The 27,392-nt window shown below is 31.6% G+C and overlaps 1 protein-coding gene across 1 annotated transcript in view; it reads left to right on the plus strand.

Moving 5' to 3' along the window:
- ST8SIA4 (ST8 alpha-N-acetyl-neuraminide alpha-2,8-sialyltransferase 4) overlaps positions 1–27,392 on the plus strand; it is an 85,388-nt gene that overhangs the window by 29,536 nt on the left and 28,460 nt on the right. The window contains 1 exon segment of the mRNA XM_036225597.1: positions 8,206–8,499. Within this exon segment, the coding sequence (XP_036081490.1) occupies positions 8,206–8,499 (294 nt within the window).

The raw sequence follows: 27,392 nt of genomic DNA on the forward strand, positions 1-27,392 counted from the left end.
GTTATCTTCTTATGACATGATAGTTTTCTCAATGCTTGACCAATATCAGAATGCCTAAATTTTCTGGTCATTATACGAACTGTTTTTCTGAGACCAAGTGTTGAATAAATCATATGCACTAAGTTAGAAATAATTTCTCAACACTGGACTGTACTTTCAAAAAAAAATAAAAAAGAAAAAATATATTTTTAATTTATATTGACCAATGAACATGTTTTTAGTTTATTTTCTTAAATAATAAAATAAAATGTCAAGGCAATTGTACTGTGACAAGTTTGATGATGTAATCACTACAAGTTTGAAAACTCAGGTATGTTTCCCTCAGACACTGTGATGAACCCGTGGTACCTAGTTTATTAACACCATGACTTGCAAAGAGAAAAGTTATGATTTCTCTGCCTTGGCTTTCTGGCATGGGTGATTAAAGTATCAGCCATAATATTTCATGAATTCTGTTTGTTTCTTTTTAATGGAAATTAATTTCTAAGAAGATGAACCCATGCTAAATAGTTCTTTCCTCTATAAAACAGTAGCAACTGTTCAAGCAACCACCAATCAATGGAGAAGTCCAGTTCCCTGATTTTGACAAGAGTCCATGAAAATGCGTTCTAAGAGTTCTTGCTTGGTTTCCTACCCTCTTGTCTTTAATATATTATCATGGATTTTTACCAAGACAATAAACAGGGAATTTCTCAACAGCTGCCAGAAATTTCTCTTTATACTTTCTTTATTCAGAAAATTAAAATGATCCTACTTTTTTCAATTACAAAAAAAAAAGGATTTAGAGGGTACGTTTAGTATTCATTCTATATGCAGTTTCAAGCAACATGGATTTATAATAATTCAAATAGATATTACTTTCGCACATATATGTATATGTCCATATTCACTGTTGTGGGGGAAAAAACACATGCAAGTCTTTAATTGTGATAAAGGGTGAAATGAACAGATCATATTTAAATTACTTTAAAATTTTATATACTGTAGCAATAAGTTTTCAACAAAGCTCATGAAGTTTAGGAACTTGTACAAATGTGTCGTCAAGCCCCAGATAGAGAACAGCTGTTAAAGCTCTTACCTTCTAATTGCTTAGCGCACACAATCATGCACTGACCACCAGGGGCTGTAAGACTTTATTTTTAATTGAGAAAAATATATTTGTAAGTTATTATTCTTTCCGATGTGTTACATTTTTTTTTTACTTCTTTTAATATTCCTTTTATTCCTTCGTCCATTTCTTATTTTGCCTTGGAAAATAAGTGATGACTTGTCAGTAGTCACACCGCTCAAAATGAAGTGGGCTCCAAAGAGGATGACAAATGCTAAGTTTGAGTTTGATTAAAAATGTAGAATCACAGGTGTATAGCATAGTAGTTAGACATTTATATAATTTATGAAGTGATCCCTCCCATTAGTCTAGTGCCTGGCACTATACATGGTTATTACAGTATTGTTGACTATATTCCCTGTGCTGTACTTTACATCCCCTCGACTATTTTGTTACAATCAATTTGTACTTCTTAATCCCTTCATCTTTTTCACCCAGTTCCCTAAACCTCATCCTATCCAGCAACCTGCTTTTAATTACCTGGCCCTTCTTCCATACCTCACTAGTAGGAATCCCAGAATCAACCTTTTCTTTTTCTTCACATTCCTTTCCATGTCTATTTGCTCTGGAGAGTTTTCAGAGGAGCACAACTTTTTATAGATCCCTTCCTAGAAGTGACCTTCCATATGCTGAGATTGTCATCTTCTTCCATCCTCATCCTCACCTTTGGAGAATGAGGAAAGTTGAAACTTTCACTTTAGCCATCCAGATCTTCCAACCAGACATGCAAATCAATAAAATGAATGAGATGATAAAAGCCATAGCTGTATCACATTCAGCTGCAACTAAATTTGTGATCAAGTTCTCTAAATTTGTTCTGTGGTCTAGTTCATCCTTTTCATTCACAGGGATTAACTGGTATGCAATTTTTAAGAGCTTAAAACCTGTGCCTCTACCACTTGCAAGCTGTGTAAAACTTGTACAATTCACTGCAACTCAGTTTTTTCATCAGTGGGGAAACATATGATAGTGCCCGTCTCATGGGATTATTATGAGAGTTGCACATAATTTACATGCAAAGGAAATAAAGCAGTTTTGGCAAGTAATCAGTGCTCAATAAAACCTAGCTATTCTTCTTCTTAATATTATAGTAAAAGACCTTCACTACCTTATATATGAACTTTCAAAGTTATAATTGTAGAGCCTTATTCTCTAGCACACTTATGTTATATTTTTCTTAAGTACACTGGGCATGTCTATGAGCTTCTCAAGTTTTCACATTGCCTGTGCAGTCAGATTTACTCTGTTTAATACTCAAGATATTTGCAATCAACCATTGAATCAACCGTTCAAGCCCCAGTTAGTTTTGGGGGTGCCTAATTCCAGACAAAATGGGTTATTAAATATGCTATAAATAAATCTTTTTTTTTTTAGTGTTGTCACTTCTTCCTATTTTACATGCTCTTTAATTTGCTTGCCTGCATTTCTTTTGCCTCTCACAATAGGTTGTAAAAGGAAAGAGCATGTAAAAAAGATGAGTATAAACTAATATTTACTACCAACTCTAAGCAAGCAATCCTGAAAGGATATTCAGATGTTCTGCTTCATTTTTTTTTCAATAACATTCCAATCAGTGTTAATAACCTCATTTACAGAAAAAGTTGGATATCAGAGATGTTAAGTAACTTGTCTAAGGTCACATATGTTGGGATGTGAACACCAATGCCCATATTGCTACTATTGAAAAATGGCTGAAGGCAGAAACTAAACTGAATACCTTTTATTTCTTAAATTATAAGCTAAAATTGGATATTATTAGGTGGATATTTAACATTTTATTTGAATTAAGCACAATATACCCATTCTTTGGTATACCTTCTCCCTTTACCTTCCCCCAAATAACTGTTATTGAATAACATCTGTGCAATTGTAGCAAATTTGCCCAATGACTCCGTTTTGGTTTTGACTGAAGTGTGGAAATGACATAGTCTAAAATATTTCTTGGTATTTAGATCTTTATCTTTTAGAATGAGTTTGAGTTTTTTCATTCTGTGATTTCCCTAGAAATAATATGACACTGTTCTTCCCAGCCTTGCCAGTAATGTAAACAAATCTGGATTTGTGAAAAATTTCCTCTTTTGTTTAATCAGTTTTTCATGATATGTGTCATTAGTATTTATTTCTATGATGTTTAGGATTTTTTTATTACATTATCAGCAAGCACAAAATATGACGTGTTTATTTTTGTATCTACCCGCTATGCTGAAAATCTAAATCTTCAATATGATGTTTCATCTCTATTTCTTACATTTTGTTTACTATATAATATATAGTCAATTTATATGGTATATCACATAGAATCAACTGTTAGTTCTATACCTCATATTTCAAAAAGTCTCATCAATTAAATAGTTAATCGTTTTACTGGCATTTTGAAAATCCTTTCCCTCAAGAGATCTGAGGTGTTAATATTATTTTCATATTTAATGTTCTTAAAACCTTTTGTTTGATAACTGCTCAGGTTTGGGGTAAATTCATGGCTGAGTGGCCTTATATAACATGTGTAAGTCCTAGGACTCTGAGACCAAAATATAAAACTCCTTTTACGGGAAAGTTGGGGTGAAGAATGAACATAAAGACATTGCCTCCAATTCTGAAAAAAAAAAAAAAATTATATGTGTAAATAGTGTCAATTAAATCTTCTGTCCTAGAATCATTCTAAAGTAGCCATACTTTTCTTTTATATACACTATGTCCTTGAACATGTTTCTTAACTACTTTGACCTTAGTTCCTCATCTCTTACAGTGGGGGTGATATTACTCCTCACCTCAAAGTATTGTAAAAATTATTGGTTTTGTATCCATTTGGGGCCTACTACCTTCAATCACCTCAAGAAAGTCAGAGAGACTGATATATTTCATGTTTCAGCTTCCCCTAGCAATTTTGAGAGGGTAACCACAAAACCTAAAACACTCAGGTATCAGAGATACTTTGTTCTCTTGGTTCTTCAAGCTCAAAAGCAGGATGGGAATAAATAGGAACCATGAGCTTCCTCTGTAATCAGAAAAGAGAAGAGACTCTCCCTTTTCACAGCTGGTTGAAAAATGTGGTTCCATTGGTAATGATGATTTGGGCTGAGGGGTTTCAGTGCTAGTACAGAAAAATGCACATTGAGATTGGTCAAAGGAGAAAAAAGATGCTAATTATGTGTTTGGAACTTGTCTGGACATTAGCTAATGGTTTTAAAAAATAGATTAGTCTGTAATCCATTTAATATTGTTTTCTTCTCACTTAATCTATGTTACATGTATAAAGAATTAACGATATCTTCTATCACAGTACATGCTGTTTTACCTCAGTATCGTATATGACTAGTCCTGTGGCAAGCACAAATGTATAACATGTACCGTGGGATGAATAAACACATAGCTAAGTGAATGAGCATTATCTTGTTGATATTACTAATAATAACTGTCAAGATTATATTTTGGCCAGATTATATCATTGTAAAATAGCATAAATAGTAAGATAGCCAGAAAAAAGAGTTTTGTGCATGCAGTGTAATATTTGTACAACGAACTCTCAAGACAAAGCTGTTGAGCTATTGAAAGAGGGATTTCCTTGTTGCTTAAACTGTTGAGCTATAACTTAAGGGAAATGCATAAAATATTGACAAATCTAAGAGATATGTCTTCCCAGGGAATTCTGTAATCTTGAGATGTTATATGTGTAATAAGCATCTTTCCTTTAAAAATTAAATGCATTAATATTAAAATGAATTTTAAAAATGATATAGCCTTGAAGAACAAAGATACCTTCAATTCTGCATAAAAGGAATGTTGAAAGGCAATCATGTATAGTGTGAGATCACAGAAGAAGTTATAGAGGTCTAGAAAGCAAGAGGTTTTAGTTGCATTTCTGCAAATTTTTTATCAATGATGGAAAATGAACACAAACAACTTGAAAACTGGGCAGAAATTTGGCCAACATACCTGATTCTTTGTATATATTTTCAGGTTTTTAATATGTCAAAAATAGTTGGACAATACAAAGAATGTAATTTGGCTAAAGAAATAGAGTTTAGGTGTATTAAATATTCTTATGAAACCAGTAATTTTGACTCACAAAAATCCGTCGTTTAAAAATTGGTCACTCTTTAATTTTATGAGATTAAGAATAACATGTCGAATAACACGTTATTTCATAAATGCTTGCTACACATTCTGGCTACTTTTGAATATTATAATCCCAAAGAAGATTTAAAGAAAGGAAGATTAAAAATGTGTGATTGCAAATCTATTCATAATCTTGCTCAATCAGCTGTATTGCTACTACTATCGCTATGAAGTTTACAAGTCTACTGAATTGCTGGAGTGCAACACAGCTGCTCCGTTATTTTGGCTTCTTAATGCCTGCCCTGATTATGTGGCAGTCAGCTAATTATATGACTAAATATCTGACTCAACCACAGAGTAGTTAATTTACTGGCAACATGTGGATATGATGTTAATCTTTCCTTCCAATGAAAAATTAGACAGTCACTGCAAGGAAAATGAACTACTGGACTCCAGGAGCCAGCACAGGTTATATTTTACAATGTGTCCTTCTGTCATGCTATTTTCAGCATCACTATCTCTGTCTCTCATAAAGTCTGGTCGGACTATGTTTAGCTCATAAAAACTTTACAATAAAGCTCATGTGGATTAATTACTCTTTGATCTCCTGGTTTCTTTTAGTTAGAACCACAGCCATTTAGCATTCTCTGATTGAATCAAATATGTTGGTTTGTCTTCTGGGTCATCCCTATTCTCTAAAAATATTCTTATTCTGTTAATTTCCTTTTGCTTCCAAGGTGGAAAATCTTTTATTACCCAACTTTATTGATGAAAATCTCTTTAGCTCTTAATAACACATGGACAGGCAATAATGTTTTAGAAACATGCTGAGTCAATCCTAAAAGAGTGGGTGTTAGTAAACATTGAGGTGGGGGAGCTATTAAATATGTTCTAAGAAAAAGTAATGAAACTATAAAGTAATTAATCAATTTTTTTTTCCTGAAAACATTCAGCGGAATGCTATTTTCGTTCTCTTTAACTGGATTGGCTTGGATTATTTTTATAAATGTGGAGAAAATGAAGTACCGATATTGTTTTTGAACAGTGGAAATCCTCTGAAAAGAATTGCTGAGGAATTGTTATAGCAGAATGATATATCTGAAGCCAGCTTCCCCCCACCCCCACCCCCTCCCAAGACAAGGGCATGTTAACCGCAACGTTAGTAAGTGATGTCTATTTTTTACCTGAGGAAGGAGAAGAGTCTGTAACAAAGAAGTCCAGAATACATGCTCCCACAGTATCCACAGTCATCTTATGATCAGTTTGGTTAAAATTTTAAACTATTTCTAAAGCTGGTATGGAATTCATTTTAGAACTTTGAAAATTATCATGTCCTCAATCTTCCTTGAGTTCCACTGCTAAGATGTTCATTCTGGCTTCTGTTCACATGTAGCTATGTTTCTCCAGGGCAATCCCATTTATAAATATTCTGACTGTGATGGGAATGAATAATATCTTATCTCAAATAATGCATGGACCATGGATAGAGACAAAAAATGCTGTCTCATAATATTGTGTGTGTCATTAAATACATATAACTTGAAAAGATATTTCTAAATAATATGATGTGCTAATTTTTATTTGTTTTCTCTTAGTAGCTCATGGTAGATATTGCTTAATTGTGTGAGATGAAAGATATTTGTTGTGGTAGTTAAATGTTTTCAGAGATCTAAGAAGTAATAGGATGTATTAATTAAAAGAGATAAGGAAGGATATACAAGCCAATATTTTTAATAGCAGAGCACGCACTTTACTTTTTAATTAAATTTAACTTGTATAAGAACATAATTAACATGGCAAAATGCACAAGGAAGAGATTTGTGAGAAACTTATAATGCAGTCAAACCTGCAAAAAGCAGAAAAAGGAAATTGGTTTATTTTCCCTTCCCTCGAAAGACTGATGTAAGGAAAGGAAAAGCAAAGAAGAACTTTTCTCTTTGTGCGTGTGTGTATATGTGTGTGTGTTTTCATGACAGTGTAGATTGAATAGATTCAAATAATTTTTTTTTCCAAATTAGCAAACTGTTGTTTAAAAATCTATTTTTTTCACTAATCGACTAATTAAACTTTGCAGTTTTTTTTGGCAAGTTAAAATATTTTAAAATATAAGACTATTTTTTAAGTATCCAAAGATTAATGTGACAAATTCAAAAAAGCATCACAAATTAGTCAAAGACAAAATTCAAGATGCTCTCCAAAGCGTTCTTATAATACAAGCATGAAATCAGATTACAAGAATAAAATCAAGCCCGGGCATTTTGAGAGGTCCTGGAGCTTTAGTGGTGAGAACAGGACAAACAGTTCTGTCCCTCCTCCAGAGAGTGCATGTGGCCTGCTAGCAGGAAAAACAAGCATTCTGAGGATGTCCTCAAAAGGAATGGAAAGATATTTAACCCTATAGAAGGGCTTTTCTGCATTATTTAACATCTCAAAAAAAAATATGAAGTGTGATAACTCTATTTTTCTTACTTTTATTTTCCATTTAGGCCTCTAGAAGGTAATTACAAATAGCGCTGTGGAACATACTATAAGAATTATAGTTTTCCCTTAACTTCAGGGGACAGAATAGCCACTGTCATATGTTTATAAAGTTGTCGAAATGACTTAAGCTTAACAAGTGGTGTGGACTGGAATATCAAGTCTCATGTGTTTTACTTACTTACAGAAAGAACAGCATGTGGTTTAGATTTACGACTTCATCACAAGAGCCAAATTTACCATCATAAATTCACCTGTTAGGAATTCATATCATATGGTTTGTGAAGATAACAGAAAAGAGAATTCTTAGATAATAGGTTAAATTAACGTAAATGACAATTTGATCTCTATACCAGAAGTGTATATCTTTATTGAAGACAATATTCCTGAATGTGTGGTGACTTACTAAAAATGTAATTTTACCAGATTATCTGTTTGTTTGTTTTTTCCCACCTGGTTAAAAAAAAAAAAAGTCTGTTCTCCATTCTCTTCATGCACACCTTTTTAGGAGTGAATGTTTCATATTTATTTTTCATTTGTCCATTAATTTTTTTCCTCTTCAGGTGTAATCTAGCCCCCGTGGTGGAGTTTGCTGCAGATGTGGGAACTAAATCAGATTTTATTACCATGAATCCATCAGTTGTACAAAGAGCATTTGGAGGCTTTCGGAATGAGAGTGACAGAGAAAAATTTGTGCATAGACTTTCTATGCTGAATGACAGTGTCCTTTGGATCCCTGCTTTCATGGTCAAAGGAGGAGAGAAGCACGTGGAGTGGGTTAATGCATTAATCCTTAAGAATAAACTGAAAGTGCGAACAGCCTATCCATCACTGAGACTTATTCATGCTGTCAGAGGGTAAGTGTCTGGAAAGGACCAGTCTGTCCTTGGCACAATGGAACACATAACTAAACATTTCCCCTAGACAGGAAGGAGCCTCCATAAAATCTCCCAATGGATATATGTTTTCATTATTTTATAGTGGCTATTCACCAACTTGAATTTTGTTTATGTGCTATATAGTATTTTACCTCATTCTCTTTCTTGAAAAAGCAAATATTTGAACTTGGCACTTATTTATGTTTGTCATGAACAAACTGCTGTTTTTTTTTTTTATATTTTCTGTGTTAAATAATAAGAAGAATTCAGAGTAAAACCAATGAATTTGGGGTAAGAAAACTACCAACTAGAAGTAATAAATGGCTAGTGGGTAATATTATGGAAGCATAAATGTTAAATGTATTTAAGGAGCAATTAAGACCCATCTATAGTTAAGAGGCCTACTAGTGGTCAAGAAGGCTGGCTGAGATACTTTTCCTTAATGCTTCTCCACAAGTTACAGATGCTATTTTTATGAATTAAGTCAACGTTTTCCTTTTATTAACTCAAGCTCAGAAGAAAAGCCTAATAAATAGATTCTTGTTTAAAAGTGCCAAATGATCAAAAAGCCAAATTCGGTCATATATATGTGTGCAAAATACATGACACAAAAATGAACAATAATGTGTATTTATCAAATATCTACTAAGTAAGTGTCAGATGCTAAGGATACAAAAATGAGGAAGAACCGATCACTGCTGAAAAGGAATGCATAGGGTTTATGGTGGAAACAGAGGCAATTATAAGCAGCTAGAACATTAACAAATGATAAGGGAGTATGCTCTCAAGGAAAGGAGGGAGAGAGAGGTAAGAGAGAGGGAAGGAAACAGAAGGAAATGTTATTGCATCATTCGAGCAAACTGAGGCAGGAAATGATTAAGTACACAGTAAACCTGTGGAATTATGGAGTCCATGTGGAGCATTGTAATATAAAATTAGAAAAATTACTTGTGACCTGGCTGGGAAGAGAATTCATTTTATCCTGCATTAAGCACAGTTAGCTATATGAATTTAGGAGAGTAAATCGTGTAACTGCAGACTCTGCATTGGCAAGGTGAAGTGCTAAGTGGAATGAAGACCAATGAGGCTTTTGACTAATTTATTCATAAGATGATAAGGCTGTAGGGCAGAATCAGTGGACATGGAAAGGAAGGGTAGGTTCAAGGGGTCAATTAAATACAGTGGCTAAAAATCCTAAAAGAAAAAGGTTTCCAAGTCCAGAGTTAAAAATAATTTGCTTCATATACTGTAATTGAGACTGGGCTAAAGTGTTTTCATTTTGTTTAGTTATTGAAATACTTTCAAGGATTTACAGTTTCCTTGTTTAAGCCTCCTGACAGTTTCTTGGATTGTGTTATTCTGCACAAAATTAAATTGCATTCTTATAATTACATCATGATTATTCAGTGTTTATTCTATTGATGTTTGGCACAAAGTTTTAACAAAGTAGGATAAAATATGTGCTTTAGAGAATAAGTATTTTTTTAAGTTACAAAGAATCCTGGTAATTTCAATTTGACTGGAAAAAATAATGTGTTCTTAACAGAGTAACTATACAATGTTATAATTGTACTAAGAACACTTAACTATTTTGAGATATTAATGTTGAGTATCAGTTGATTCATAGAAAAACAAAGATACCACTCTGTCCTATCTTACAAATGCACATGCTGTGACACACACATACATATACACGATATGCTCCAGTGATAGCTTATTAAGATTCAAAATCGTACTAAGATTAAATTTGTTAAAACTAACAAATCTACACTGATACAATATCACCCAAAGTCCATAGTTTATAGTTCATTCTTCGTTTGTACATTCTATGGGCTTTGACAGACATATAATGACATGTATACACCATTCCAGTACCATACAGAGTAGTTTAACTGCCCTAAAAATCCTCTGTGCTTAACCTGTTCATTCTTTCTTCCCCATTAACTAACTCATGACAAGCGCTGATCTATTTACTGTCACCATAGTTTTGCCTTCTCTAGAATGTCCTATAGTTGGAATCATACAACATTAAGCTTTTCACATTGGCATTGTTTACTTAGTAAGATGCTTTAAAAATTCCTCCATGTCTATTTATAGCTTAGTAGCTTATTTTTTAGTGCTGAATAATAGTCCATCATCTGGACGTACCTGTTTATTTATTCATTCACCTATTGATTCCAAGTTTTGGGAATTATGAATGAAGCTGCTATTAAATCTGTGTGCAGGTTTTGGGTAGACCTAGTTTTCAACTCATTTGGATAAATGCTAAGGAGTACAATTGCTGGAACTTATAATAAGAGTTTGTATACTTTTTGTAAGAAATTTCCAAGCTGTCCTCCAAAGAGGCTGTACCGTTATACATTCTCACCAGTGATGAATGTAAATTTCTCAATTTCCACATCTTCACCAGTGTTTTGTGTTTTCAGTGTTCTGGATTTTTGCCATTCTAATAGGTATGTAGCGATGTTTTATATTTATTTTAATTTACACTTCTCTGATGACATATGACGTTGAGTGTCTTTTAATGTACTTATTTGCCATCTGTGTCTTTCCTTAGCGAAGTGTTTTTTAAGGTGTTTGGCCCATTTTTTAGTTAAGTTGTTAGTTTTTGTTGAGTTTTAAGAGTTCTTATATGTTCTGGATAACTGTTCTTTATCAGATGTATATTTGCAAATAATTTTTCCAAGTCTGTGGCTTGTCTTCTTATTTTTTTGGCATTGTATTTTGCAGAGCATAAGTTTTTATTTTTAACGAAGTCCAGATTGTCAATTATTTCTTTTATGGATCACGCCTTTGGTGTTATATCTAAAATGTCATCACCAAACCCAAAGTAATATCGATTTTTTTCTGTGTTTTCTTCTAAGAGTTTTATAGTTTTGCATTTTACATTTACATCTCTAGTCTATTTTGAGTTATTTTTTTGTGACGGGTATAAGGTCTATGTATAGAATCATTTTTTTGAATATGGATATCCAGTAGTTCCAGCACAATTTATTGAGCTATCTTTTCTCCATTGTAGCATGTTTGCTTCTTTCTAAAACATTAGTTGACTATATTTATGTGGGTCTATTTCTGGGCTCCTTACATGTTCTGTTGATCAATCTGTCTATTCTTCACCAAACCGTACAGCCCTGATTACTGTAGCTTTATGGTAATTCTTGAATTCGAGGAGTGTCAGTCTGCTGACTTTGTTCTTCTCCATCAGTATTATCTTGACTATTCTGGGTCTTTTTCCTTTTTATATAATCTTTAAAATTAGTGCTTTTTTTCCTCTACTTTCGATTATGGTTTATATATCCCTATTCATTCCCAATAGCAAGACACAAAATAAGAAGCATGGTTCAAACAGGGCGTTTTCAGATCATTAGAATCCAGAAAGAACTACGTATATTAACTGTAGAAAGTACACAGCCTTTAAATTAGTTCATCAGTACTCTCCTTTGATATCTTATCCACCTTTCTTCTATAATCACTGAATATAAACTACTTCACTAATTCCTAAATATTCTATTTCAAAGAGCGATAAGACAAAACTTCCGACCACCGGTGATGTTAATGGTATGCTTTCTTTTGATTACTATGCTGAAATGTCAAGTGATTAAGTTCTAAACTGTGGCCTAGGATATAAAAAGTAGATGTAGAGATGCCTTTCCACCTTTGAAATACTTTGGAAATTTGTATACATAGTATATGTGAAAGGTAATTTTGTCTGCGGAATTAGTGAAATTAATACATTAATGCATGCAGTACAGCTTTCTAACATAGTGTTTGTACCCTACACAGCTACTAAAACTCTGAAAGAAAATAAGGAGATGTGAATGTTGATTAAACAAGAGTCACATGATACTTACAGAAGAGCAAAGTTCCCAAAGATCTTGAAGTACTTGTTTTCATCTCTTTGAAATCCTGTGGTTAATACACAGTTCAGGGAAATACTTCAGAGAGTTTCATATCCTCTATTGATTACGGGAGTTTGTTGTCTCTTATGAAAGTTTTGGAGCACACCCAATACATGCATTTTAGGGTGTACATAATCACAATGTTAAAATGTGAAGGCCTTTCCAAGGCAAAAGGTTCTTTAACACAATGAGAACCATTTAGGTAGTTTTCATATTGTCAAATTACATTTTGTAAACTTTTCTGGAAATTATGATGGCTTACTAACTTTAAATGTCCATTCATTTGTAGGTTTTTTTTTAAAGGCTCAAAAAATATAATTATAAATCACAAAACTCAAAGAGATTCTTAGATTGTTTTAATGTATGGTCATTCTTCCCAAGCCATATTAAGTGAAACAGTAAGGGAAAAAATATAGCTGAATTCCAGTTTTAAAACAATCTTAGAAAATAATGAAAGGGTTATCTATTAGGGACAAATAAAAGCTGTAATTACACATTTAGGAGAATACATAAGTGTATTAAACTGGTTTGGGATTGCAAGCTTTTCATTGGTATTCTTCAGAAGCCACACAGGTCTATATATTTTTATTACTATTTTGTAATTTTTCTTTTGAGAACTGGAACAATTTCCATAAGACTTTAAGACCAAAGAGGGGATTTTTGAAACTATAAAATGATGTGTTGAAATTTGTAAAATGTGACTAGATATAAAAATCAAGATTTTTTCTTTATACATTTATAATAAAATTATCAATGTACAACCTAAAAATTTCCAAAAAAATTAACCCAATGACATAATTTAATATATGATTTTAAAATAATATTTAGGACATATAAATGTATATTTTTATAAAATAGTTTTAGGCAAAAAACAAAATTATATTTTATGAAATGAAACATATATAGTTAGTTCTAGATTAGAATCATATGTACTTTTGTACATTTTTGTGTTTTGAAATTTGCATTTTAGGGAGTTCGCTCTAATAGTTATCATCTCCATTCTTCTATTTCTTATTATAATGCTCATCTCTATTCAGATATTTATATTTAAGAGCTTAATCGATTTAAACATTATATTTGTATTCAGTTCTGAAAAAAATATCCAACGTTTATATTTGAATCTTTTGCCCCCGGCAATTATTATGAACTATTACTGAAAACATTTAAATAAAAAACAAAATAAATGTTAATTATTTCAGAATGTATATGACTCATTAGTTTTATTATTTTAATTCTACTTGTAACAAAAATTATGTATTTGCTCTATTTTGTTGCCACACACTAATTATTAATTTGTTCTAATATTAATATTAATATAACAGTGATTTACTCATTAATTTGATAAGCTGATACTTTTTATTAATCAAGATAAACACGTATTAAAGATTTATTGGCGATTCTTGAGATTGATAAAAGTACATATGTTCTGTGATGTTACTTTCATAGTTAAAAATTCTAAAGTCATCCAACAATTTTATAAACAAACATCTTCACCAAAATAAGTTTTAAAGAAAATGTAAATTCAGTTCATATAGATTTTAAAAACTTATATTTGAGTCCTACTTGTGATTTTCATTCTTTATCTTTCAGCGGAGAATAAAATAGGCAATTTCATTTCTTTGGAATTAAAATTTTTCATTCGAAGTGCTTGATATGTCCCTCATGATCTATACCAGTGTTTCTCAAATTTGCAAAGTCTGAGGAAATGTTTTATGCTTTTTAAAATATGTTTTTACATTGATCCCAAATAAGTATACTTACTTAGAAATTTTTTAATAATTATTTTGGAGTTTGATTTCTAAAGAAAGTAAAAAAAAAAAAAAACCCTCTCCTATTTTGACTGTAGACAAGGCTATTTACCTTCTTCAGTGTTAGATTTGTATCCTTTAAAATGTGGATATTGACATAAATAGTCATATAGATTCTTTTGGACTTTGAGTTTTAATGGTTCTGTACTTTACTTGTTCTTACTGAAGTGAATATTTAAATCACCACAGTAAACTTTTGTACTTAATTTTCATAAACATCCTCAGGAATGTCTTCTCGTAACCTAAAGGAAGGTCATGTAACTTTTGATCATTGGGATAGTGAAGGTAACTTACTGAAATATTCCTGCTTTAAAGTCATTTCTCTTAGAACTTCAATATTCTTCATATTCTTCAAGACTATAATTTAACTAACCCACCTTATATAAATGTTTCCTGTTGATAGTAAAAGATACACATGCATATCTAGAGCCAAATATGTATAGGCATATATGTATGTATGTATGTATATATATAAATAGATATAGAAGATATAGGCATATATGTTTATTATGAGGCCATTTAGTCTATTGAATTTATTCTTTCTTTGGATTTCTGCAATTATTAAGTTTTTTTAAAAGCATAGCTTCATTTATAAATGCACATTCCGAAAAATTATATCTGGAGTGGTATATGTTGCATAGATGAAAAATAAAAGTAGTATACATATATAATATATACACACACACAGCATATTACAATACTTAGTATACTATTAATTTATATACACTCACAAATATAATATAATGCACTATCATATAGAATTATATAATGTATTACGTAATATAATAATAGTGTGTGTATATATATCTATTTTGTTTCTATTTAAATTTTTTTAGTATATATATATATATATATATATATATATATATATATATATATATAAAACAACCTATTCTTGGCAATTGTTTTGCTAGACCTTTTGTGTCAAACACAGTATCAATAATCAATCGACTTTCCTTATAATTATGATACATTGTTGATTCATATTAAACTTATTGTCACTTGGGATTTTCAAAAATTGGTTTGCCATGCTTAATATATAGCAAAAGTCTCCCGTTTTATATTTATGTTATTGGTATTTGTTGTGCTGTCTTGCATTTATTTCTAGTAATTTCATCTTATGTTGGGAGGATGTTTCTCTTACACTATTACTGTGAGTGACTAACTTTTGAATTATTTTCTCTTATTCAAAATATAAGATAATATTCTAATTAATCTTCATATTTCATAAACGGTATACTTATTTCTTCATTTTTGTTATTAAATAAAATTAAGTTGAACAATGGGATATCACTTAATATACATACCCTCCTAAATTTCCCAAGGTTTTGCTGGATCACTGATGTGTTTTTGTGGCATGCAGCCCATAAACTAATTGATTATATTTAATTCACAATTTAATGATTAAGATCATAATCCCTAGCTTGTGAAATTAAATGTAGAAAGGAATAACAACCTTACAGAAATCAAATCAAGTGACATCTCTAGCTTGCCTCTTATCCGTGTAGCTGTCACTCTGTTGTAAAATATTTCGTTGGTCAAGTATGTCTTTCTATTAAAAGAAGCACACATTAGTTGCTTTTTTACAATGTATGATTTTTATGTGGCTCTTAACAAATAAACAGATTGTATTTCCACATATCTTCCAGCATCAACTTTTTTTTCCAGTTTTAAGATTAACACAAAAATACTATTTCTCAGACTTTAGTTACTGTACTCATCTTTCAGATGTGAAAATTTGTCCATTTTAAATTAGTGTAAAGATAAAAGGCTGTGTAAAATTAAGGTGATCCTCTGCAGGCTAAATTTATGTGAATGGCACACGCTTGCAGTAGAATTTGAATCAGACCAGGGTTCCAATAGAACCCCCAGTAAAAGTGTAGGCTGAAATAGACCATTAGTAGGCTTCAGGAAATTTGAGTTTCTCACTGTTATTTAAATGAATTGTTTTGGAATATTGAATCAATTCAGTGACATAAGGAAAAGCAGTTTTAAAAAACAACTGAAAATGGGCACATGCACTCCAAATGCTTTCTGAAAAAATGCCTTACTTGTTTTAAATGTAGTCTTATGCCAAAAACATTTTCCTATGGTTTCTATTTTGACCAATGAGCAGCACAGCTTAATATAAAACATGTATCCTTCTTTAATGTTTTTGAGTAGTGAGATACTGCATAATAGGTATTTTAAACCTCATGATATTTTCATGATGGCATATTTTTCTTTACTTACTGGGATACTCACCCTTCTAGCATTGCAGCATTTCCTGATATTTACTGTTTTTTTCTGAGTCACAATATTATTTCTTACCAGCTTCCATCATTCATATTTCCTTCTGGAATGTGAAAATGTAAATAGGTTATATCTAAAAAGGTGAAAATATCTCACCTTTTAATATTGGCCATAAGTTGTTTTTATTTTGATAAACATTTACTTAGGTTTGCAAAAACAAACAAACACACAAACAAACAAACAAACAAGTTGTATCCGAGAAGTCATTCACAGCTACAAGATTCAAACAGAAAACCATGGGAAACAGAGCTGCCAGGGTACCCTTCATCAACACGATTTCCAATTCTGGTTCTCTCTCATCGAGACTAAAAGACTGCAAAGTATCTAGAATGTCTTTTGAGAAATGGGAAGCCTTCATGGCACTCGGTGACATTGACATATCCTGATTTTTCTCTTTGGTATTCATTGTTCTCGCTTCTCTACCTGGATAATTTCTACTCCTTCTTCAAGTCTCAATTAAAGGTAAGTTCCAGTTGGATGCAATTCTTCACTCTCATCTCTTTGAGATTTATCTGGGTGTCTTTTCTCTGTATTCTCTTCTCAAGGGATATACATGTCTAATAGAACAGACTTCAGAATGTATGATTATTGTTCATTTTGTTCTCTGTCTGTTTATATTTTAAGCTTCATGAGAGCAAAGTTTGATGTATTCATCACTTATGTACCTAAGAAGCACAAAAACCCCATGTTTATTATGGTGAGGGCTGTGGCACAGATGTAAAGGGATGGAGAATGGAGTCATGTTGAAGTTTGGTTCAGGGTTACTTATTTAGAACAAACAAAGAAGCAGGGCAGCAAGTAGAATGTAAGAAAGAATTTTTTTTAAATCAATCTGAGTATAACTGGAAATCACATTCACCCTTTAGTTTATGTTGAAACAGTGGGAAATCATGCCAATAAGGATGGCTTGAATCTCAAATAATGAGGCTAGAACCTGGATAGCTTGTCTATCCAGGTTAGCAATTTATTAACTAATCAACTGGTATATGTTAAGAACCAACCTGTGTCCAGAATCCACAAAATCATGAAACCAATACTTATTAAATTTTACCTGCCTAAGGAGTCATTAGAATGAAAATATAAGATTAACTTCTGATTAAAAAGTAAATGGATCATAGTAATGAAGTGTGACACATGGAAACATCCAAACTGAACATTTGCAAATTTATCCTGGCTACTCGAGAAAGTTGTCATAGTTTCATAATTTAGTAACTTAGTGTTATCTCTTGAATATTATCATGAGAATTATCTTTCAAAATCTCTGTGTATATGTGTACAGGGGGATCTACTAATTTAAAAAAATAATTAGTATGGTGCTTTCAGGAAAAAAAATGGTAATTTTAAACATTGTACACAGGGAAATTAATTTTCATCATTTTTTTTTTTTAAATTCCGAGACCGAAATTTAGTATATGGAAAAAAAGGTTTATACTACTATATTTAAGAGCTACAGGAAAAATTCATGAATTTATTTCATATGTTATATTCATTACATGCTTTTGGTTGTATTATTCCATTTCTACTTTCAAGACCCAATCTTGTACTGAGTAGTAGTATGTACATAAATAACCTAAGAAATTCCCTTGTTTCTCTGACCTTTCAGGAAAAAAGAGGAACACTAATCAATATGCAAAATATGTATTGAATTAATCTGAAAAAAATATTCTAATTTAAGCTCAAATGACTGAACAATAACTATATTCAGAGATTTCTTATATAGATTAAAATAATTGTGAATTTAAAATAAAATAAAAAAAATGAATATGTAACAATGTTTTTTTTTTTTTTTTAAAAGAAGTGACCATGACTGGATATTGAGTTTGCCAGAGGAGGTTATTAAAACAACTGTCACATAAATCTTTCAAAGTTTATAGTTTCTTATCCCCTTAAGATTATTTAACTCTTATTTATCTTAAAGGCAATAGTTTAGACTAAGAATTTCCTTATGATCGATCATAGTCGATCAACTAACTCTAGCTTCTAATACGGTCACTCAGATGATCACAACCTCAGGCTACAACTTCCACATTATGGCTTCAGATAGTTGAAATGTCACTTCAATATACCAGTAATATATAGAGAGAATAAGGCAAAGGACTTAGGGCTTGCCCACTAGAATTTTCATGTAGGAAACAAGTCTGTTCCATATTTCAAAACCCAGTGTGCTAGCAGTTGATTCCTATTGCCTAGAGATTAAAGAAAGAGCATCTCTTCTTCCTTTTCTCTCTGCTAGATAGCCTTACCCCTATATCATTTGAATATCTGGATGAGTAACTAAGCATATTGTACTAGAATAAAGACTTCGACTATTATGTATTTTTAAAGTCTTTAACAATTTCTTTTGGTTCTTCGTTTATATAAAAAATAATAGAAAAGCATATTTGGGCCCCTAGGGCCAGGCTGGAGGCTCTGTTTCCTACAGGTTCCACTTGGAGCCATATAGCTGGGATTGACTTCTCAGAATTAAGACATTTATATTTTCACATTCTATGGATGCAATCAGTCAAAAAGAATATTCACAGAGACAAGAGAAGAATCAAAGTTATAGAGTCCTAGTAAAAATCAATAGTTAGTGGTAGGGAGGAAAACCACAGTACTGCTGTCCAAGTCTGATACCTCTACCAGCTGCCCTCATCAAAGTGCAGTCCAAACAGTCAGGGCCCTTCTCTGTTCCCCACTGACATGCTGAATGGTGTTCCTTTTTACGTATTGATCAGTGAGCTTGCTCCCTCTTCAAGTTAGGACATTTGTGGTTCGGTGTGGTTTTCTGAAGACTATACCTGTTTAACAAGTATAGTAACAATATATGTTTGTAACAATAGATGTAACAACATATGTGGGAAACTTTCAATAGTTTATTTTGAGAACCAATCAGATCACATTATACAAGTTACAAATTCTTATATTCATTTTTTTCAGATCAGTGTTCATTGTCACAATTATTTCCTCTAAATGGTATCATGCAGGGCCTGTCATGTCAAGGCCTAAGGGAAAGTAAAATCCTAAAGCATTTTTTTCAATTCTTAAGAAAGGTTAGTTTTCATTATACCTTAAGAACTTTAGCCTCCTGATACACCATTGTTACTACTTGGTGATAAATTGGAATTCTGCTATATGGCAGAATGTTTTGTATGTGCCGTGAAGGATTCCTTATCCCTCAAAGGCCCTTACTGCTATAGAATTTGAACAGATTTTAGTCTCAAAGAGAAATAACCAGCTAATATTCAGAAGAGAGATAATAAAATAACCTAGATGAACAGTAAGATAGTTGATTCTTACTTATTGGTAGATATATTTTGAGAATTAAAGGAAAGTAAGCCTGATATGATATATAGACTTTGGGGACTGAGAAGTAAGAAGTGAAGAAGACGTGGGAACAGCAGCACTGCTGATTTTTGATATCACATTTCTCTCACCCTGTGCATCTTTATCAAACTGAGTAATAAAGTTAGTCACTGCATTTAAGTTCAGTACCAAAAAACAGTGGGAGATAAGTCAGTACTCTGTATTGGGTAAATGCCTACTGCTTTTTTGTTTTTACATGGGTTTTCAATACAAGAGCTCATTACCTCAGCAATGGTATTATTTAGCTATAATCCTTGATTAAATTTTCCTAAAAAGAATATCAGTTCAATGCTAGGATATTAAAAGCTCAGTTTTAATCATTCAATTCTACCCTGTTCCACTTTCTTCTTCCACTTTCATCATCCGATGACCATGTTGGTGGTCAAATGCTATGTGTTGCAGAGACTGGGCTGGAAGTTGCTATCTTATTATTGATTTCTTACCAAGAATAAACTGGTTTTATTTCAGGCAGTATAGTTTCATTGTCAACACCCAATTGTTTTCACAATGAAAAAGTATGATTCATAGTATTTGACTCATTCTCTAATTCCTCATTTAAAACATACTCTTCAAGAAAATATTGCCCTTTGATGACTCTCTAGAGATGGAAAAATTAGTGAAAGAATCCATTTCTCCTTCTGTAAAAAAGTAAACAAAATGATAGTTTAATACAGTCATTAGGAAATCTCAGGTACTTAGCTTGTATAGATTTCATTGACTGAATTATATGGATTGAGTTTCCTTGGCCTTTATAACAATGTCAGAGAAATTTGCCAAAATTAATTAATCTGTAGCATCAAGCAACTGAGTTCAGAGTTACAGCTTCCATGTTTTAGCCATCCAACGATACTTATGTCAGTTACAAACTTAGACAAAATTAAATAGCTAAGACAATCACGTGACATCTGGATATTCTTACATAATCTAAAATAGAAGGAATTCGATATTACATTTTTAATATTTTTGATAATTTAGTCTAATAAGAAATATATTCTTCTTTTTCTTGTTCCAGGGAATCTTACTTAAAGTATTACTTGCATCTAAAGTTATGATTTTGTATTTTATTCCATTGTTGATCTTATTCCTCTCAATAGAATTCTGTAAACTTCCTGCAGAAGTTATTTTATAGGCATATAAAATTTTTACAAGATGACAAGCTGATCTTATGTTAAAATATCTGTTTCTCAGTAGTGCTTGAGAAAATTGCAGTCATTTTAAATGTTTGACAGTACCTATTTTAAAATAATAAAAATTGAGCAAGCAGTGTTCAGATGGAATGTGGGCACTTTCCCAAAACTCTCATCTTTGTTTTTACTTCTTAATAATCATTATTAAAAAAAAAAGAAAAGAAAAGAATGTGATACTTTGTAGAGTTCATATGTATTATAGTCAAATAATCTATCGGCAGGTATCCATTAATAAAAGTCATACCAGGAAGAATCAGTTCTACTAAGCACATTTTATAGTTTATTCAGCTGGCAAATATTTTTCTTTTTCCCTGGAACAGATGCCTACAACAGAAATGCTGTTATTTTCAAAATTAGCAAGCTGATTATTTTATGGGAAATAATTAACACAGAATATGTTTCACACAAATATTTCAGTAATGTACAAAGCATGGCATTCCTATCAGACTGGATAGAAAATAAAATACAGAATTTTTCATTAAAAAAGTTTATATTAAAGTGGCAAAATACTTTAAACCACACAATTCCACATAATTTAGAGCATATGAATAAATAGATGTATTTCTGTTCATTCACTCCTTCAACAACAGTTTATGAGTGCATTCTGTGCCAGGAGTTGGCCTGGGTCTGAAGCTGCAAAGAAGTTAACCCAGTGGGGGATTCCTCAAGTGATGCAATCCCCATCTTCACAGTCCAGAGTTTATATAAAGAAAGGACAAGGTAATATGAGAATGCTAGCCCAACGAATTTAGCAAACTTTGGAATCCCTCCAGTGAGATATGTAAGCAGGGTCACTGAATAGTATACACATAAGAGTCTCAAGCAGAATTAAAGGTCAGCTAAGAGTAAAAACCAAGAATTTACAGTAGTGCTTATTCACAAGTTATATCATAGCTATAAACTACATAGTAGTTTTATTTTGAAAAAAGTTAAATATAATGACTCCAAAACTTTATTGCTTGATTTAAAAAAAGAAAGAGAAGAATACTAATTGGACTCCCAATTTACAAAAAACTTCAGGATCCAAACAATGACTTTACAATGTTAAAATGGTGAAAGGAGTCAAATATGTGTTGACAGAAAGAAAACTATGGGCGTGAACACACAATGCAGTGTATACATATGCCTTACTGTTAAATTGTACACCTGAAACTTACTGGATTTCCTTAACCAATGTCAGCATAATAATAAGAAAAAATATATTTCAGTAGTTATATAACTACTGAAATGAGCTACCTGTTTAGAAATAATAAAGGCGAAGAACAAAATTATGTTGAGATAGATTTGTGAATCTCTTTTTTTCCACCACAACATGTGGTGAGATTGACATTTCCCTTATTCTGGTTTTCTCATTTAACTTGATGTGCGCAGGAACTAAGTCCTCGTATTTCTCACTGCCTGTAAGACACTGAATATGACAGTAAGAAGGCATACCATGATTGCCAGTAGATTAGGAGTGGTTCAGGGACTTCCTGGAAAATAGAAGAGGAAGAAGCAATTACAAAAGAAAAAGGTGACACCTTGGACAAACTATCTGCATTTTGTTTTATGTTATTTTATTTTTATTTTTGCATCTATGTAAAAGTTTTTTTGGAGATTGGTTTTCTTATATCCTTAATAACCAGAGGACAAGAATGTTACAAGAGCAGACGTAAGCTGACGAGGAAAGAGACTGAAACGCAAACCGAACTATTTAAATGGGATGCTGCCCCTACTGGTCAGGCGATGATGGAGGATGTGGTTTCCGCTCCAGAAGTTAGTGCGTTAGGAAATGACTACATTGCACAAGCATTGTGACTTATAATGAAATGAACTGTTTGGGGAATTCAACCTTCTGAACCTTTTAACACTCAGATTTGATTAGGGACTTTCTAACCAGTCTGATGGCTGATGATATTAGGGGACATTTTCATATCTTGTTCTTTATTTCATTATAGTAGTGCATTGAAAACAGGTTTTATAGTGTCTCTGAAAATCCCCTTTCTTCTACCCTAAAGAAAAACCTAATGTATCATATATGTTCATCAAATAACTGTAGCCTCTGTTTTGAATATCTTTAAGAATAGCACTATAATCCTCCCTGCAATAAATAAAACATATTTGAAAATGTTGAAAAAAAAATGTGAGGAAATTTATAACTAATTAGAAAAATCTAGACCCATCATAAACATAAATATGCATATCTAATACCTACCAAAGATATTTTAGTGATCTTTGATACATCTAGTTAAACCCCTCATTTTACGGAGCAGGCTATTGAGGGCCAGAGTCTCATCCAAGACTAGACACTCAAAGGCAGAGCCAGAATTGCTGATCCCAGGAGCATCTCACTTTCCGTCAGTATTTCTATGGACGAATGTAGCTTTACATTAGCATGACAATATTTGTGCCATTTTATCATTCCTTCTCAATGTTTATTTTTTAACATAATAAAACCTATTAATTTGTATAGCTTTGTACTCTTTGCCAGAATGATATATTTGTATAGCTTTGTACTCTTTGCCAGAATGATATTCAGAAAATGAATTCATTCCTATTTATATAAGTTATCACAGATCTTGAGCTGTATTCTGACTTGTATTTCCTGGCCAGAGATAAAAAGATTATTTTTCATAGACAAGAAGGGGAAACAACTAAATAAACTGTATAACTAAGGGTTATACCTCAAATTGCAGGCATAAGTTTTTGAGTAATTCTAAAATAGAATTCAATTTTTTTTTTAACTCTAAAAGAGATAACAAATTCAATAGCAGAGTTCTGAGGCATTTTATTAAACTTAAGTTTATCTACTCAAGCTTTCAGCTGATATCTGCAGAGCAAAATCAGGATATCATCTAGAAAATTGATTGATGGTGTGCCATATTATTTGTAAAGCTCTAACCACCTAAATTTGAAATACTTTATTTTAAATGAAATTCGAAACACAATACAGAACTTTAAAATATTTATTTAGCTCGAGAGTAAGTGCAATTTGTACCATAACTAAATATCAATTCTTACACATTTTAAGTTAGTGAAAGGTTATAGAAATAAAAAATAATCTGTTTTTAGAGCAAGCTCTGTCAATATGGTTTAAATAATTTTGCTGAGAAGTTTAATGTGGATAACACAATGTTAGAATTAGAATGTCATCGTTTTACAATTAGTTGAAATTTCCTAGTGACAATTTTGTTTTCTGCTGTACACATTATTTCTGTTGTGCATATTATTATTGTACACAAAGCAAATATTCATGAGGATATACCTGAGAAAAGTGTCAGAGAATATATATTCTAAGTAACTACAACATTGATGATTTAGACTTGGGTTTTTGGACTCAAGTTTATAAGTCTTTATTTTAAATTCAAATTAAACTAGGACTTTTATTTCTTAGAGATAAATAAGTAAATGACTTGCAGTACTATGACTTTTAATTTAATGTTTAATTTAACAGTTTTTTTCTCTCTCTCTAGTGTTCCTCATAGTGTTGGAAACAGAATCAGTTATTCATGTTTGGACTAAAATGAAAAAATATAATTTAGATTTATTTATGGTCAAGACAGATTTTTGATATGTGTTGTTTTCAGTGAGTATTTGGCACTTATTTCTTCACAGTGTAAGTAATACCATGTTGGTCTTCATTAAAATTTCTGATTTTTTTCATTTCTCTTGTAGAAACACCCTATTGCTATTTCTGTTCCTCTTCCTGATTGTAGAATAGGGGTAGCAAACTCATGAGTAAAAATTTGATGCCAGTTTATTGACCTATTTAACTATGCAGATATTTAAAAATAAAACTTGCTGCCATAATTTAAGAACCATGAACTTTCAAATAAGATTTCAATTTTTGTTGATTCTTTAAAAAATAAGAAGTTCTGGCTATACTGGACCTTTATTTTTTCTTGATAACTGTGAGCCAGACCTGAGTTGTTCTGTCTTCTGTAGCATAGGCATTGTTATCTAGTTCTTCACAATCCATGTACCCCTTTGTCTTTTCCATCCTGACAGTCAATCTGAGTCCCTCATCCTGGTTTTCTGCTTTATCTATCTTTTAACTATTAGTTTTATTTTTCTCCCTTTTGTGAGGAGAATGAGGTATAAACATATATGGTAATTGATTCACACAGTCTTAGAACAGGAGAAGACTTTGCGTATCATCTAATCAAAGGACTCATTAAAAATAGTGACATTAACTCAAATTTGTGTAAGCTAAGTGACTTAATAAGACTTTATGCACAGTACCTTGGTTTCAAACTCACATCTGTCATGCTGTTTTTGCTAGTTTAAAAAGCTGACTGTGAAATAGTTGCAGAAAACTATGTAGCATTTCAACAGTGGAGGTTCTTTTCAGGCAATGTGTATTAATAAATGTTTAACAATCAACAATCTGAGAAAAGAGGAAACATGGATTATAGCATTTGCTGATTTCCACAGTATAAATACTCCCACCATGCCCAATTTTAAGCTAATGATGAGGTGTCAATGAGCTTATAAAAATCAAGATAATTTAACAATTGCTTTTGTGAGTCACTAAGAGCCAGCTTCCGCCCACCAGAATAATTGTATAATTCTGGAAGTTTCTTCTGTATATTACAGATAAATTCAAACCATTAACATGCAATCTTATTAAATGTTATCGTTTCTATCACGCTGGCAACTCTATCAGAAATGTCTATCTCATTTATTAGGATATTTTATTTTTATATACGTCATCATAGTTTATATTGGCTAATGCAAATGCAGTGACTACAGTGATATTTGTAAAAGCAAAATCAACCAACTTTTATATAATTCTTCTCTTTGGTTTATTATACTAATTAAATATAGGCATGCATAATTGATATTTTTTTTTATAATAATCCCTAAAGTGGAGTCTCTGAATGTTATTGACTAAAGGAAAATTATTCAAATTCTTCACACTGCTTTTGAGTTTGGTTTAGCTAAATGCTTGTGAATGATATTCAGATTTTAAGATGTTTGTCAGAAATGAATATTACTCTATACCTATTATTATTTACCTACATGTTCATCTTTTTTTCTAAAATTTAAGAACTACTAATCTCATTAATAATAGCTATCTTATCACGAAATTCTTATATTCTGATTTCTATATTATAAATGCTTGAAAGCATTTTGATATGAGTTAAAATTTTCCATTTTATTCTGGGAACTTGGTAGTTTTGACATTTATTCTCACAGGTATGAAATATGTTTACCTATACAATTGGAAAAATGTGATTTCTTAACTACTTATCCTAAAAACCAAGATAATATAAGTAAAATGATAATAACTTATCTGAGATATTAAAATTATGTTTAGTAATTTCCATTAGCCATAACTAAATATAATAAGAAAAATCACTTTTGGTAAATTTTTATACAGACAACAGAAATAAGTTTTAATACTAGATAATACATGATTAAAATATTATAATAAATATATTTATACATGATTTAGATATGTGCATATGTGTGTGTATTCCAGTTAATGTGCATCCAATTCTGTATCTATTTCCAGAACTCTAATGCAGTATTTTATTGAACTAATTGTTAATACAGATTAAGATTCATTTCTAAATGAAAAAAAGATGTATGTGTGAAAAGTAGTAATTTCGATTTTCAGAAATTTTTAAAATTTAATTTGTGATGTTTTACTGTAACTTGGTTATCTATTTCAGAGTTATTTTAGGCTAAGAAATTGAAATATTGCTAAGAAACTGAAATATTGTTTCCTCCTCATTCCATAAAAAAAAAAAAAAAGCATCTCATCAGCAAAGGGAATTAGAACCAAACCTTTTACAATACTTGAGTTCATACATAGTTCATCTTACTCTATTTTCTAGCATTTTTAATCTTATATTTGAAGAAAATGATTTTGGCAAGAGAACTGCTTTTATAGAGATTACTGGCAAAATAAAATAGCAGATGTTTCATCTAAAACTTCTTATATTTGTCCCCATGTTTGAACGTGGTTCCATCATGACCATTGCATGTAAGATATTTCACCCCTCTGGCAGGAAGAGGATTTTCACAGTGCCACGAAATTATTAAATGTCAGACAGTGAATCTGCACCATTGGTTTTCATTAGTTGTCCTATCTGGATGAAAGAAGCAAAAAGAAAACAGGCAAATGTAACATTTGATTTAGGAAGAACTTTAGGAAGAACAAAGATTTCTAGATGAATGTTCAAATACTAGTAAAAGGTTGCTACTACACACAGGACTTATAAAACCCAAAATGGGTTAGGATTTTGAATTTGGGGTAAGTGGTGTATGAAAGAAAAAAGAAAAAAAAACATAACAGTTAAAAAAGCTCGTGCTCTAGTATTCTAGAATTATCCTCTGTACAGAGTTTGGGGGTA

The sequence above is a fragment of the Rousettus aegyptiacus genome, unplaced genomic scaffold (genome assembly GCF_014176215.1).
Source record: "Rousettus aegyptiacus isolate mRouAeg1 unplaced genomic scaffold, mRouAeg1.p scaffold_m13_p_8, whole genome shotgun sequence".
In the NCBI taxonomy this organism is placed as follows: domain Eukaryota; kingdom Metazoa; phylum Chordata; class Mammalia; order Chiroptera; family Pteropodidae; genus Rousettus; species Rousettus aegyptiacus.